General features: G+C 39.9%; 1 protein-coding gene across 2 annotated transcripts in view; it reads right to left on the minus strand.

The window, feature by feature from the left end:
* Positions 1-14,489, minus strand: part of AXDND1 (axonemal dynein light chain domain containing 1) — a 342,044-nt gene that overhangs the window by 119,914 nt on the left and 207,641 nt on the right. For both annotated transcript variants that reach the window (XM_069232100.1, XM_069232101.1), the window contains exons 17-18: positions 7,455-7,671; positions 2,593-2,686 (exon numbers count right to left, since the gene is read on the minus strand). In XM_069232100.1, coding sequence (XP_069088201.1) covers positions 2,593-2,686; positions 7,455-7,671 — 311 coding nt within the window. The remainder of the gene's footprint in view (positions 1-2,592; positions 2,687-7,454; positions 7,672-14,489) is intronic.

The following is a 14,489-nucleotide window of genomic DNA, read 5'->3' on the forward strand; positions in this document are numbered from 1 at the left end:
ACTGAGTACTGGGTGAGGTCTCCAGTCCACAGGCATCCTCCATGTCCATATTCCAGTTTTCCTTATTATGCGATAGGGCAAACTTGTCTCCCCAGGGCCCACATTATTATCTCCATACTATGGTCAGAGTTTGAACCAAAAAGTTGGTGCAGTGCCCCCCTGAGCCAAAATTTTGGTGCAGTACCTGTGCACGACTGTGTAGTAATGGTATTATGTCTGAGTCTCAAGGACTGAGCAAAGGCTGCACTATGATAGGCTGTGGCTCCTCCTCTAATGGCACTGGCAACAGCATTGACGTCCAAAAGATTTGCACTGATTTTGGTGCTGGATTCAAAATCAGCTCTAATGGTGGTGCAGAACCTTAAGTGATTTTGAGGGGCTTTATTAGGCCTCCGACAGATGTGCAGATGACCAGACCGGAGACCCTTGTGAATACTTAGGGCCCAAAGGCACACCAGGGGGGGGGTTAAAAGTGTGCCAAATATGCACAGGATGGCCTCCTTAATGGCCTATGTCTGCTGCAACATTAACAACGGACCTGTGAAATTGGGGTGCAAAGTTACCAGGGTTGATATTGGCTCCTCAGGGGAATGGGAACGAGACTGAGAGGCACAGGGATGCTCTAATGCCCTCTCTGGTGATTGAGAGTGGCGGGAATGGGTTGAGCCATGCTTAGACTTCTTGCATTTTTTCTTTGATTCACCCAAAGACTTTGTGAAGATGTATGGTGGGAATGACTTCAGGAACAGGTCCGCACTCTCAACTTCGACTAGGAGCTGGACTTCTGTGTAGTTTTTCAGTGTTTTGCCACATACAGCGTCGCCCTGAATTCTTGGATGGCTTTTGGGTTCATTTGGGTGCAGTCATTGCAGGTCTTGGAGTAGAGTTCTGAACTCAAACATTACAGGCACACCTCATGGTTATCTGTCATAGACATCTGTTTGTATCAGTCCCTACAAAGTTTAAACCCTGTATTCTCAGGAGGCATCATGTTCCTTTGCACACTGGTAGCTCTGTGGAGAAATAATTGTCATGAAAACAAATCTATTCAGAGAGGAAGAAAAGGAGCTGAGCTCTAGATCCGCGTCTGAAGATGCAAAAAGAAATGGATTCATGGCAGCACACATGGGTGGTGCTTACTTGTGGCTCTGTTTGCTTACTTACAGAGTGGACTGTAGTTGGTGCAGGAGCCACAACGCACTACCTACCTGCACACAGGCGCATTGCTTTTTGGGTCAATATTGACATCACTGAAGAAACCTTTGCACTGGTATTCTCCACTAAGTTAGCAAGATGAGTGTGCTGCGTAATGAAAGAGGGAAGGTTAGATACCTTAAGATAGTGGATACAGTCAGCTCATGGTGCAATAACGTTGGAGGCTTTTGTATCTATCTTTGAAAGGTTTGATTTTAAACTCATGGATGGTGTGGCTTCTTTGGTGTTCTGTAAGCTTCGAAGGAGCATGTTTCTCACATCTGCTCCTGATTTAGAATAACAATGTTGCTAGCTAGCTTCAAGGAAAGTTTAGATACCAGTAATGATGCAGAGGAAAGGATTATCCATTACATCAATAAGCATTGGTGTCCTTTTAATGTGTGTAAAGTCCAATTTGTGCTATTTCAGGGGCTAAGCTTTTTAATGAAGTATACTGTATATGCTTAAAATAGATTTCCCCCGTTTTCTCAGCTGTCTGATAGTGAATGTTGCAGGGCTTGACAACAAAGAGGAATGATCGATGGGTCTACAGTATGGAAGTTGCAGGAAAGTTGCCTATGAAGCTTTAACTCTGGTAATTACTGGTGATTACTTACTTTTGCAGCACCCGCCATTTTTGTCTCTGATAATAGGACATTTTTCCCCACGTTTAGCTACTTTATGAAATGAGTAAATACCTGATGGGGATCTGAATGAAAATGAAACCTCCTTAGCCCCTCTTTTTCCCTCACCTGATCCTCCCAGCTCTCCACATTGGATTAGTCTTCCTTCCCAAATAGTATGTGCAATGCATAATGTACTGTGCATTATAAATTACAATGTGCATTTCATGGTTTGATCTTGCAGAATTTGCATAACCTGAGCATTAGCAACATAAAGATACACAGCTGGTGCAAGGGCTCTTGCTTCATGGGAAAGGTGCCATGCTTCAGTCCTGCATGATGTGACCCCTGGCATCACTCACCTTCTTTGCCCTAATAGCTAGAATAGGGGAGTAAAGAATATTCCTACAAACAATACGATCAAAGTTTCTGCAATGACATCCTTCTGTTGCTGGCAATGCAGAGTGGTGCCTACCTTGCTTAATGAATTTGACTCTTAGTGCTCCCAAGCATGCCTCCACTCTTTACTGGTTGATCTTTGGGGACTACGCTATTACCCCCACATCACCAGGGCTTCACAACTACCTGGATTATCAATGGGCACACTACCACCTCCTACCACTATGGCACCCATCCGCTATTCCATGAGTTATAGAGGACCTTGCATATGTGCATCATTATGTCACTATACAGAATGGAAGAGCAGAAAGGACTGGCTGACCCACAATGTTTGCCCATCTCTGCACATCCCTACAGTAGCACCAACTGCATGTACCTCCTGAGTTAGATGCAAATCATCCTTCTCTGCGCCGCTAGTCATTGCCAAATTCCAGTGCTGAAGCATCTTAAAGACGTCTGCGGGAACCACTCTGAAGAAAAAAAGGAAACCCATATGCTATGATAATAGAGCTAAATACATTGTAGATATCACTGAAAGAAGAGAAGTACCACAGAGACAAAACACACCACATAGAAACCTATGGAAGTCGTTATAGAGATATTACAGGCATCAGCTTAAATAAAATGAGACAGAAGTGGTAGAGGCAGGACAGGAAGCGCATCACAGGGAGAGAACCTCAAAGACCAAAGCTAAATCACAAACAGAACCAAAGGGTGATCACAAGCAGAACAGAGCACATATGACAGAGACATTGTAAACTCTCAATAAATGAGATCAGATATAGACGATACATGGCATCACAAAAATGTTGCATAAACCATTGAGAGTATTGGCCGGAACAAATAGAAGGGCATAACAAAAACCACAGGAACATCAAATAAACCACATATATTGCATAGGCAGAAGACAGCTGAATGGAGAAAATCACAGATCAACCGAAAAACACCCCTGAGACCATAGTGGGCACACCAGACGCCATACAGTCACAGAGATCAGAAAGAGAGCATAAGAGGTGTATTTATGTATGTATTGTAGCCTTAGCGATTCCCAATGGGTCACAAATTGCAATTGCTAAGTTAGCACATTTTAAGTGGAAGACCTGCAGGCAAAACCTTTTGAACTCAAAAAATATTTTTTGTACAATTAAGTGATGCATCTTCCATATTACAGAGGGCTGGAAATATATTACAGAACTACAAGTGTGGTGAATGATTCACGGCACATTCTAGATCGCAATGGGTATAACAGTAGATCAGTAATTGGAACTGAATCACAATTTCTCTCCTCAATGTGGTGAATCAGAACATGGATTAAGGAGAGGGTTTAAGAATCACTGCCTTTGTAGAGTTTGGATGACTCCTATGATCTACAGTAACTACACATTATTGTTCTGTTGTAACACTGTTAGTATTGGCTAAATGCTTACAATATATTCTACAGGTGAAAGTGGGGACACATAATAAAGGAAAGGGAAATTAAGGTTGTTCACAAGCAGCAGCAAGAGGAAAATGGGGCTCGTAGCACTAGTCCTAATCTCACCCTACAAACATATAAACAAGTCTGATATCCCCATCTGCTTATTCTGTTCGTGTCAGAGTCTTGAGTGAACTCAGATTGCAGTCTAACAACAGTAGCTCATACAGCATTCCAAAGAATGTGATTGGCTGAGTCCATATCACCATTCCACAGATTTCTAAATGAATACCATCCTTTTGTTTCAAGGCTTGTTCACAAATGCTAATTGTAGGCCAGGGAAATAAGATCAGGTTTCTTTCCTCGGTTCTCATTTAGGATCTTGGGTGGGATATTTACAACTTTCCTCTAATTCATCCACCAATCCCTCCTCATCTCTATCCCACGGACTGCTGCCTCATTTAAAAAAAAGAAACGTAAAGTTTCATTTTCTTTTTTGAAACGCATTCCGATTTCCTTTTAGGAAAGCGGATTGCATTTTTAAAAAAACTTTATTAAAAAGCAATCACACACCTGTGATGGCTGCAATTTCTACTGGGTTGCAAATTGCGATCAACGTCATTAATATTCATCAGGTAGGTCTATTTGCGAACCTATTAGGAATCGCTACTTTGGAAATTTTTAATTGTGTACATTAGGAAATCACAATTCCTATTTTCTCTACATACGGCCCTTAGAGACAGATATACGTAACTTTTTTGTGTTCGAAAATGGCCCAATTCACAGAATCAGGCTGTTTGCACTCAACAAAAAGCCTCACAAACCCCAGTTTGAGATTCTGTAACATATTACTGAATCACAAAATGGGTTTAGGATTTGGTATTAAGAAGGGGCGTCTTAAGGGGGATGTAAGAATGTTTTGCAACCGAAATGCGGCCACAGAACATTCGCAGTTTACCACGAACTCCATACCGTGTATATGGGTGCAAATTTTTTTTAAGAGCAGGCAGTTCCCCCACTGCCTGCTCTTAAAAAATGAAAAGAAAACTTTTAATTTTTGTTTTTTGAAACACATCCCGTTTTCCTTTAAGGAAAATGGGCTGCATTTAAAAAAAAAAAACTTTGCTTTATTTAAAAGCAAACAAAGACATGGTAGCCTGCTGTCCCCAGCAGGCTACCATCCATGTGTTTTTAGCGATTCCCAACAGGCCACAAATTGCAACCTACCTCATGAATATTAAATTAAAAGTTAGGCCTATTGCATACACTTGGAATCGCAAACAGTGTAAAACACACTGTTGTTCAAAGCTATTTGCGATTTCCTAATAGAGAATCACAAAAATTCGCTATTAGGCAACCGCAAACCCAAAGCAACATACATCTGGCCCTTAGTTTGCTATGGTTCTACATGTCATGTCTGCGTGTAGGTTCATGCAGGGGAAACACGCTAAGCATGGAAGTGGTGAAATAAGGAGGGTTTTTCCATCTTAACTCTGAAAAAATAAATTTTTCTCCAGCTGGAACAACTGAATGGGTTTATGCCAAATTTAGCATTGTGGAACATTACCAACAAAGTGTGTATTTATTCGTTTGGTGTAAATCCGTTCAGTATTTTTTTGAGATATTAGCATTTACAAAAGTTCCCAGCAGGGTTTAAAGTGTTACCACCTTTGTATATGTCTGATTGTCAATCACATTTTGAATATTTTCAAGAATTGTGAGTGATGTGAGAAGAGATCCGGACTCCAGACTCCGGAGTCTGTATTGAGTTGCTAGTTTTAGGCTGTGGGAAAAAAAAATCCACAATCGTGGCATGTACTATAAGAGGTGCCAACCATGGGGTAGAACCCTATGGAGCCCCTAGAAACTTTTTTTTTTATTTTGAAACACGAAAGAAAGGCAGGATTTTAGAAAATTGCAAGAATTCTCTACAAATAAAAAGGGCATTGCAGCGGCACACAGCTGAAAGCTGTGTGTAGCAGGTGTTGAGCACCCGTGGCACATTGGGCGTAGTGGATAACCCATCCTGCAAATTGCAGACAGCCCTGTGGCCAACCCTTGTTACGCTGGGCCAATGGCCATGTGCACTGGGGGTTGGTCACCCACCGCAGGTTATGTGCAGGGCCTTGCCGCACACAGTAGGCTGGCCAAAGGGCCAGGCTCCAGGCTAGGCTGTTTGTCCAGCCCCTGCTGCACCTGGCTAAAGGCCATGCCTAGGAGGGGTTGGCTGGCTACGGTGGGTTGGGCGCAGGGCATCCCTACAAATAAAGAAATCATTAAAAAACAAAATCCACTGACAAAAACACAGTTAAAAACTGAGTTATGGTTCTTGCTCAAATGGGTAAAAGCACTGAAATTCGCCAGTTATGGTTATCAATGCACATAACGCAACCCATAACTTGTGCTGCCTCCATGTTTGCATCAACATCAATTTGCCAACAGCAGACACAAACATATTTGTTAGCAAAACAGGAATTTCGCTGGCTGTTTTGCAATGTGTGATTGTAAAGGGGAAGGCACTGCAGAGGTCACCTAAGAATGCTGAAAAAGAGTTGTGTCTCAGTTGAAAGTGCTTAAAGGTTGGCACTACTAGAAGATACTACAAAACAAGTGGACTGGTAGGAAGTAAAATGGTTTTGTAGAAAACAAGGCTGATCACTGCAAAGTAAAGGGGTTTGAATGCAATTCTCGCTTTGCCAGGTAGCCAGGCTGTTGCCTGCTGGAGAGAGAAACCAGGTCATGGTGCACGAGTACAAAACTGATGTAGAGGGTAAGAGTATAGTTTACTGAGCAATAGTTTGCTGTGATTGTTGGACTCGGTTTCTACTTTTTAAGTCTGTTTATTCATCCTTAGAAGGCACTCAATGAACTATTCTGAATCTAGATTTATCACTTAGTGTGCTGAAGAAACATCTATTTATTTATTTATTTTTCCATTGCAAAACTTTGATTTGTTTTTCATCGTATTCGAAATGCCTATATTAATAACAAGTGTACATGTTTTAGGTTGATGTTACAGTTTTAAATGAAATTGTTTATGTGATCCAATATGTTATCTATATGTGTGAAAGTAACAATACATGCAGAGAATTACTTAAGTATAGTGTTTAGTACTGTTATTCTTGGGAGTTGATTACACGCTGGGGACTTGACCACTTACGGTAATTATTAAAGGAATAGATGAGGCACTAGCAGCTTTGTATACACACTATTATTCCTTATTGTTTTCAACAGGGGTTGTGAAATATTTGCATTTTACTGCAAAACTTTTACCACGGTGTCAGGGTAAACCCCATCCAACCATATCCCTCTACTTTTACAAAGGCAGCGCTAAATTCCAAACATGCTTCGAGTCTTACCGTGAATAGGGACCCAATTTTGCTAGAGTCTTTATAGACTGTACAACCACACTCACCTTAGAGGAGTCTAAAAGGGGAAATAGATATTTGTTCATCATCTAGCTATTTGGCAGTCTTACAACAGTGTGTGAACTAGCTTGGCACTCACGTAAAAGTGCATGGATGTGAGAAGGTGGACCAACGACAGAAAGAGTAAGGAGGGCTTGTTAAACACTTAGAATGAGACGCTTAGAAGTCATGTGGTACCTTACATTGGTCTGCACTCTTGTTTGATGCTGGATCTCACAGGTTAATTTGTCATGGAGGGATAGTTTTGTTTGAGGTGTTCCACTAAGCTGAAAAGTCTCTCTAAGAATGCTTTCGATTGTTGTACCTCTAGGTCTCTTACTTTTTTCGAGTGAAGGGATATCATTCAATGTTTTTGCCTTAAGGTCCGCTTTAGTGTCTCTGATAAAAGATTCTTACTGTTCACATGAAGTACCCTGTTGGATCTGCTCTTCAGACAGCGTTGTGCCGATCAGCTTCAATGTTCTATCCACTTTGTCCATCCAGTTTGGAAGCACATAATGAAATCTCTGCCATTCCGATTCTGATAGTCCATGTGGTCCGTCCCGGATAGCCTGGAGTTGGAAGGTCCAAGCCTCTAGGCTGCTGACAAATGATGTTAAACTTTTGGCAACCCCTGAAAAGATAGAACTAGCATTACTCTGCATAATGTTACTAAAGTGTCAACATACAGTGAGTAATATCACTACCTACATATTATCGCACTGCCTCGTCCACACAAACTCACATCATACATATAATGCCCTTGCTCAGTATCCGTTCCATGCTTCATAAGTTATTTCTTCCATGTTATAACTCTGCCCCTGTGATAGTAGCCTTGTCTGATCTATTGCATGTAATCAGCAGTTTATTATTTCTGTCTCTACCTCCTTCATCCATGCGTTTCCCTATTCATTTTCTTTAAGTCTCAAGGGCTATTCTTGTGGTACCCTCATGTGCTAAGTGAAATCTTGGAAATATGCACCCTCCTAGATATATCAGAAGGAATGGGAGAGGAGAATCTAGCTAGTGAATTGCCTTAGGTGCAGCTAGTTGAGGAGTGGTGCATAAGCGCGTGCTGTTGACTGGCTGAACACATGGGGACATCAGCTACTAACAGTATTCAAGGTAGGAAAGAATAGAGGATCTGGCCTGCGGTAGGCAAAGGCTGAATGCAGACAAGATGAAGAGAGGAGCAGTTCTGCTGTAAGGAGAACATAGCTTTGTGGATCAATGCACAGATCGGTTAGAGGAAGGGGCAATACAACCTTAAGGTTACTGACACATTTTTATTGAGCTTGCTGGATTATGCTCAGCACCTTGAACAGTTAATACACACACTCCGTGCTAAGGCGCAAGTTACGTTCTTAAAAAAGTGGAAGACTTGGGAAATTGTTATTCCTTTGCAAAGGTATACGCGTGCTTGACCCAGAAGGTTCCAGTATTCCAGACAGCTGCTTACTATGAAGTTGGAAGAACCAATGCTGTGCAGAATACTACATTGAAGAAACCACATAAATATACCTTTATCTTGTTTAAGGGCAGACTGATAGGGTCTTCAACCTACTGGCAATTCCCAGTCACCCAGATCAACTTCCACTGATTCTTTTTACATTATAGGCTGCTTCTTGCCACACTGCTGTTACTCTCTTCCTGGCCCATTTTCAGTACTTCATGACGCCAAAATAATAATTTTCAATTATCGTTCAGGAAGAACACTGGAATGATATATTCCAAACATCCCAGGGAGGAGACCCTCCGGGAGGCGTTTGGACAATTATAGAGTTGTAAATATTGGGAGACAGAAATATCGGAAAGAAAATATCATGATGCGTAAACATTGTGATGCAAGAATATTACTGACATGAATATCGTCTTGTGTGGTAAGTAATATTGTTTTAAATAATATTGATGTTTTAATATAATTGTTTGCAATACAGTGGTTACAAATATTGGTTCTCAATTTTGTAATATGTTGCAGTTGATATTTTATGTGTTGCCATTGGTTATGTAAATGTTATTTTTTTTTAAATATAGCATGTACATTTAAGTGATGTACAATTTTTTATTTATTTTGTAGTTTTAATTTATAGTGTTGTAGGGGGTTGCTGGGTTTGTAGGTATATATGGTGGGAAGTTATATAGGTATTATTTAATTATGAATTATTTCATACATTTTGTTTAATTACATGTCTGATACTTATTATGTAAAATATGTAATACTGATTATTTTTTATTAAATGTTATATGCAGGCTGTTAGGTTTGCAGGGGTATAGGGTGTGAAGGTAAATAAGTAATTATTAATTACTATTAATTAATTAATTGATTTTTCATTATGTCATTTATGGAATATCTATTTACTTATGTTTTAGTTGTGGGCTGCTAGGTATGTAGGGGTCAAAGGTGGGAAATCAATTAAAAACGAATTAATTAATAATGTATTATTCATTGTTAATTATTTAGTTGATTTTTAATTATATATAATATGGAATACTGATTTATTTTACTTATATTTTAATTGTGAGATGCTAGGTTTGTAGGTAGGAAGTGAATTAAGTAATATTTACTTAACTAATAACTAAAATGTGAAACTTAATTATTTAATTGAACTTTAAATATGTAAATCATGTAACAATTATTTATTTTAATTATGTTTTAGTTAAGAGATGCTAGCTTTGTAGGGGTGTTGGGTGGGAAGTTGATTCAGTAATAATTATTGGTGGATAAATATTGAATAGTAAATATGTAAACTGAATAATTGGTTTTAACTTTTTTAAATACATGAATTTACATGTTCATGTTAATTAATAATTTTTATTTTAAGAGTATTTTTTCCCACATTCATGGGGTTACTCGCATATGTAATATGCTTGAAGTGAATTACTTTCCCTACTCTTGCTTAGACTGCAGTAGGAATAGTAAAATTAATCCCACTGAAGTCCAACAATTTCCCTACTGTTGTGATGTTTGGAGTTGGAATAGTAAATGTAACTCTTCCTAAATCCAATGCTTTCCTTGCTGTTGGGTAGAATGGAGTAGACAAAGTAAATGTTACCTTTCCAAACTCCTACATTTTCCCTACTGTTGCGCTGTTTGGAGCAGGAATAGTAAAATTTAACACCTACAAAGTCCAACGATTTCCCTATTGTTGTTCAGACTGGAGTAGGACTAGTAAATTTCATCCCTACGAAGTCCAACGCTTTTTCTACTGTTGCTTTGACTGGAGTGGGAACAGTAAACTTAACTTCTCCTAAGTCCAAGACTTTCCCTAATATTGCAGTAACTTTAAGTAGGAATGATAAATGTAACCCCTCTGAAGTACAACACTTTCCCTACTGTTGCATAAACTAGGGTGGGAATAGTATAGTTAATAGTCTTAGACCCCAATAGTTTTCATAATATTTGGTAAATGGATTCTATAGCATTAATTGTTTGTTGCTTTCTATTTTCTATTGTTTGTTTTTATTTATAGCTGCTTCTGTGTGGAGGACGACTTTCAGCCATCCTCCGTCGCGGTGCTAGTGTGCGGAAGACGGCTCCCAGCTGTCCTTCCACACAATGCAGGAAATCATTCTGCCGCCCTAGGGGGCAGATAGGGCAAAAGCCCTGGATTTGCCCCTCTGCCCCAGGATAAAGAAAGCGAACCAGGCACCAGGATTTTAGTTTTTTATAAAAAAGCGGGGGGCTGCCCACATTGGGCATGGCCATGCCCCTACCCAAAACAAATGGGGCTAAAGTCTTTCTGCCCCCCCGCCCCCAGGGGGCAGATGGGGCAATAGCCCCTGATCTGCTCCCTTGGGGAGCAGAAAGCCGAATTGGCAACAGGGATTGGGCATGGCAATTTCCCCACCACCCCTAAAATGGGCACAGTCTCTCTGCACCCCCTGGATAACACCCCGATCTGCCCACAGGGGGGAAGAAAACCCACTAGACACCAGGAATATATATATTTTTTTTTAAAGAAGGGTGGAGGCTGCCCACCACCATGGGGATGGTTAAGCCCCCACCCCAACTGAAGGGGGAAACAGTCTTTCTGCTCCTCCTGTTGCATAAAGCATGCCATCTCAATGGCAAGCATGAGGACATTTTACTTTTTTGGGTGTTGATTTTACATATGGGCCAGGAGAGCTTGGCTAACTCCCAATTTCATCCCACTTGCAATTGTGAACTGATGCAGTTTTTGGGCTTGGGTAGGCTGCCGTCTGGAAAAACCCACCAGACCCAGACACTTCTGAAAAGTAGACATCTGGGGGAATCCAGGGTGGGGTGCTTCACATGCACTCCACACTATATTCTTACCCACAATGCCCTGTAAATCTCCAACTTTGCCTGAAGTCATGCATTTTCCCTACATTTCTGAGATAGAAACTTCCGGAATTTGCAGGAATCCATAAAATACCTACCAGCCAGCATTGAATAATTCTAGCTAAGGTACTTACATTTTATATTCTTATTTGTATTACGTTTTCTCCACCTATTGCCACTTAATGTAAGTGGTAATAGGTAGGGAAATATAATTATACGTTTCAATATATTTTTTTAAATATTACGTAGTAACTAGGTACTACCAAGGTACCACGTAGGTAGTACCATAGTACCTTAAAATAATATGTACAAAAATTGAAAAAACACTATAATACAAAATATTTCACAAATATAGTGCACTACAGTTTCTTTAGATTTTTTTACAAATGTAAATATGTCAAAACAATTCTAATGTATTACCATAGTAATACTTCAAACTTACTGCGTTACTTCACAAACATTACTTTAAAATTAGATTTTGGTAAAAAACACAGTACATTCTAGGTACTACCCCAGCACTGCGTAAAATAGTTAGATAAATATATAGACAATTATACAAACATTTCCATACCTATTTCCACTTTAAGAAATTGGTTATAGGTTGGGAACAAAATAAAAACTACTACCTACCTATGTTTAAGGCCCTCAGCCATAACAATCCAAAAGTAAATTAAAAGAATTATGGCTGACTTTTCAAAATTGTAAAGGTAGATATCGCCCAATTATACACTTCCTTTTTTATTGCTATGTACCACGGTATAACACTAGCTTACTGCAGTGTACCATGGCACAATATATCACTAGGGACAAATTTGGGATTCTATTGTGTTATCTTTGCATTAGGCATAGTGTTACAAGGGCTGTGCAATACTTATTAAATGAAACATTTACAAAACTACGCAAATCCACCATATGTTGCCCTGCTTTGGTTGGTACATGTGCAGAAATGCAATGTAGTGCAAGTCACTGCCTTGCATTACTTTGCAGACTATAACCTACAGTCCATCAAAATTTCAACTATATCCATACCCCACTACACTTTACAACCCTACACTAACACAACTCAACTTTAGGCTGATCCACTGTATGGCACTGCACTGTACACCACTTCACTGTACACAACTCCACTGTACGTGACTCCACTATATGCTGTTCCACTCTACAAAACTCCACGCTATGACACTCCATTCTATGCTATTTTACTGCATAGCACTCCAACGCACACTACTCCATTGTACACCACTCTACTGTACACCATTCCATTGTATGCCATTCTCTTAAAGAACACTCCATTCTATGACACTCAACGCTATTCCACTCTACCCCACTCAACTATACCCCTCTGCAGTACTTGCGACTCTCCTGTCCACGACTCCACCCTACACACTACAATGGATGCAATCCAGTTTATGCTACTTCACAGTACCCAAATCTACTGTACCCTGCTCGATTATATGCTATGCCACTGTACACCATTCCACTGTACAACACAGCACTCTATGCTATTACACTGTATGGCACTCCGCTGTGCACCACTCTAATGTATGCCAAACCACTGTATGACACTCCATTCTACGCTGTTCCATTGGACACATCTCTTTTGTACTCCACTCCACTATATGGAGTTTATCACACTGCATTGTATGCCACTCCAGTCTATGCCATGCCACTGTACGCCACTCCACTGTATGCTACTCCACTGTGCATAATCTACTGTACACCACTCTACTGTACTCCACTTTACTCTACTCCACTATACCACGGTACGAAATTCCAGTGTACGCGATTTGACTTTTCGCCAATCCGCTCTTCTACACACCACTGTACATTATTAGACTGTACAGTATTCCACTGAACACTATTGTACTCTAGTATACGGTAGTCCACATTATGCCACTACAGTGAATGCTACTGCACTCTACGCAGCTCCACTGTACCATACTCTGCTCCCCCCTCTAGAGCTGCAGTCTGTCTATAAAAGTATATTACACTTTTAGGCACTGTACACAACTTTACTTCACTCTATCCACATACACACACTGTCTAACTCCACAGTCCAATCTATAACCGTACACTCCATTGTACAACACTCTATTCCACTAAACAGCTCTTTTCAATAATGTACAATACAGCCCTCCACTCTACTGTTCACAACACCACTCCAGTTTATAAGAATTTACTCAACTATACGCAACTACACTATAATCCTCTTCATGCCGCTCTACTCTACGACACACTAATACACTGTATTATACTTTACTCCACACTATGTTACATAAACCCACTGAACTGTACTCTACTCTACTATGAGACTTTACCTCGCTCTACGCCACTGCCCAATCATCCTCTCTACACAGCGCCACTGTGCAACACACTATTGTACTCTATACAACTCCACTTTAAAAATCTCTACTACATTGTTTCCCACTGTACCCCACTATAGTCTACCACACTGCATTCAATTCCACTACACAATCCTCCACTCTATGGCACTTGACTGTACGACGCTCCAATAAATGATACCTTAATAAATAACACTCAATACTATGACGTAAAACACATTTTTATTAAAAACCGGAAAACCACTGAAATTCTATTTAAAAAAAACAAAAGTTACATATAGGTTATAGTTAGGAAAACTGTATTTATTCTTTACCTACAAACCATACTTAAACTACACAAACATTAGAAATTATGAAGTTATAGTTTTGACTTTAATTTACAATTTAAATCCCACCTTCACATTACTATAAGTCACCCACCTACGAACAATGTATTACATATAAATTACATTTTAACTTGACACACCACCGTGAAATTACTATACATTGCACAGCTTTGTACACAATGTTCTCACCACATATCCTACTACATAAACTACAACTCTTGGGAAATTATAAGGCCCAAGATGGATTCAAGTGCTACAGAATCTCAGGCAGCTCCTACAAAATTAGTATTCTAGCAATGCTAACAATTAATTAATACTTTTATCGCCCAGTATAATATCTGCATTTCTGTGGGCATTTGCTCTTTGTAAATGCTAACATGCAGATGGATCATTTACCATGACTTCGGCTAGCTTTGAAAGGTAGACCGCTTTTCATCTTCACTTCAGAGAGGACTCGTTGCTAGGACTGAATTGTTCTTAA

The sequence above is a fragment of the Pleurodeles waltl genome, chromosome 4_2 (assembly GCF_031143425.1).
Source record: "Pleurodeles waltl isolate 20211129_DDA chromosome 4_2, aPleWal1.hap1.20221129, whole genome shotgun sequence".
In the NCBI taxonomy this organism is placed as follows: domain Eukaryota; kingdom Metazoa; phylum Chordata; class Amphibia; order Caudata; family Salamandridae; genus Pleurodeles; species Pleurodeles waltl.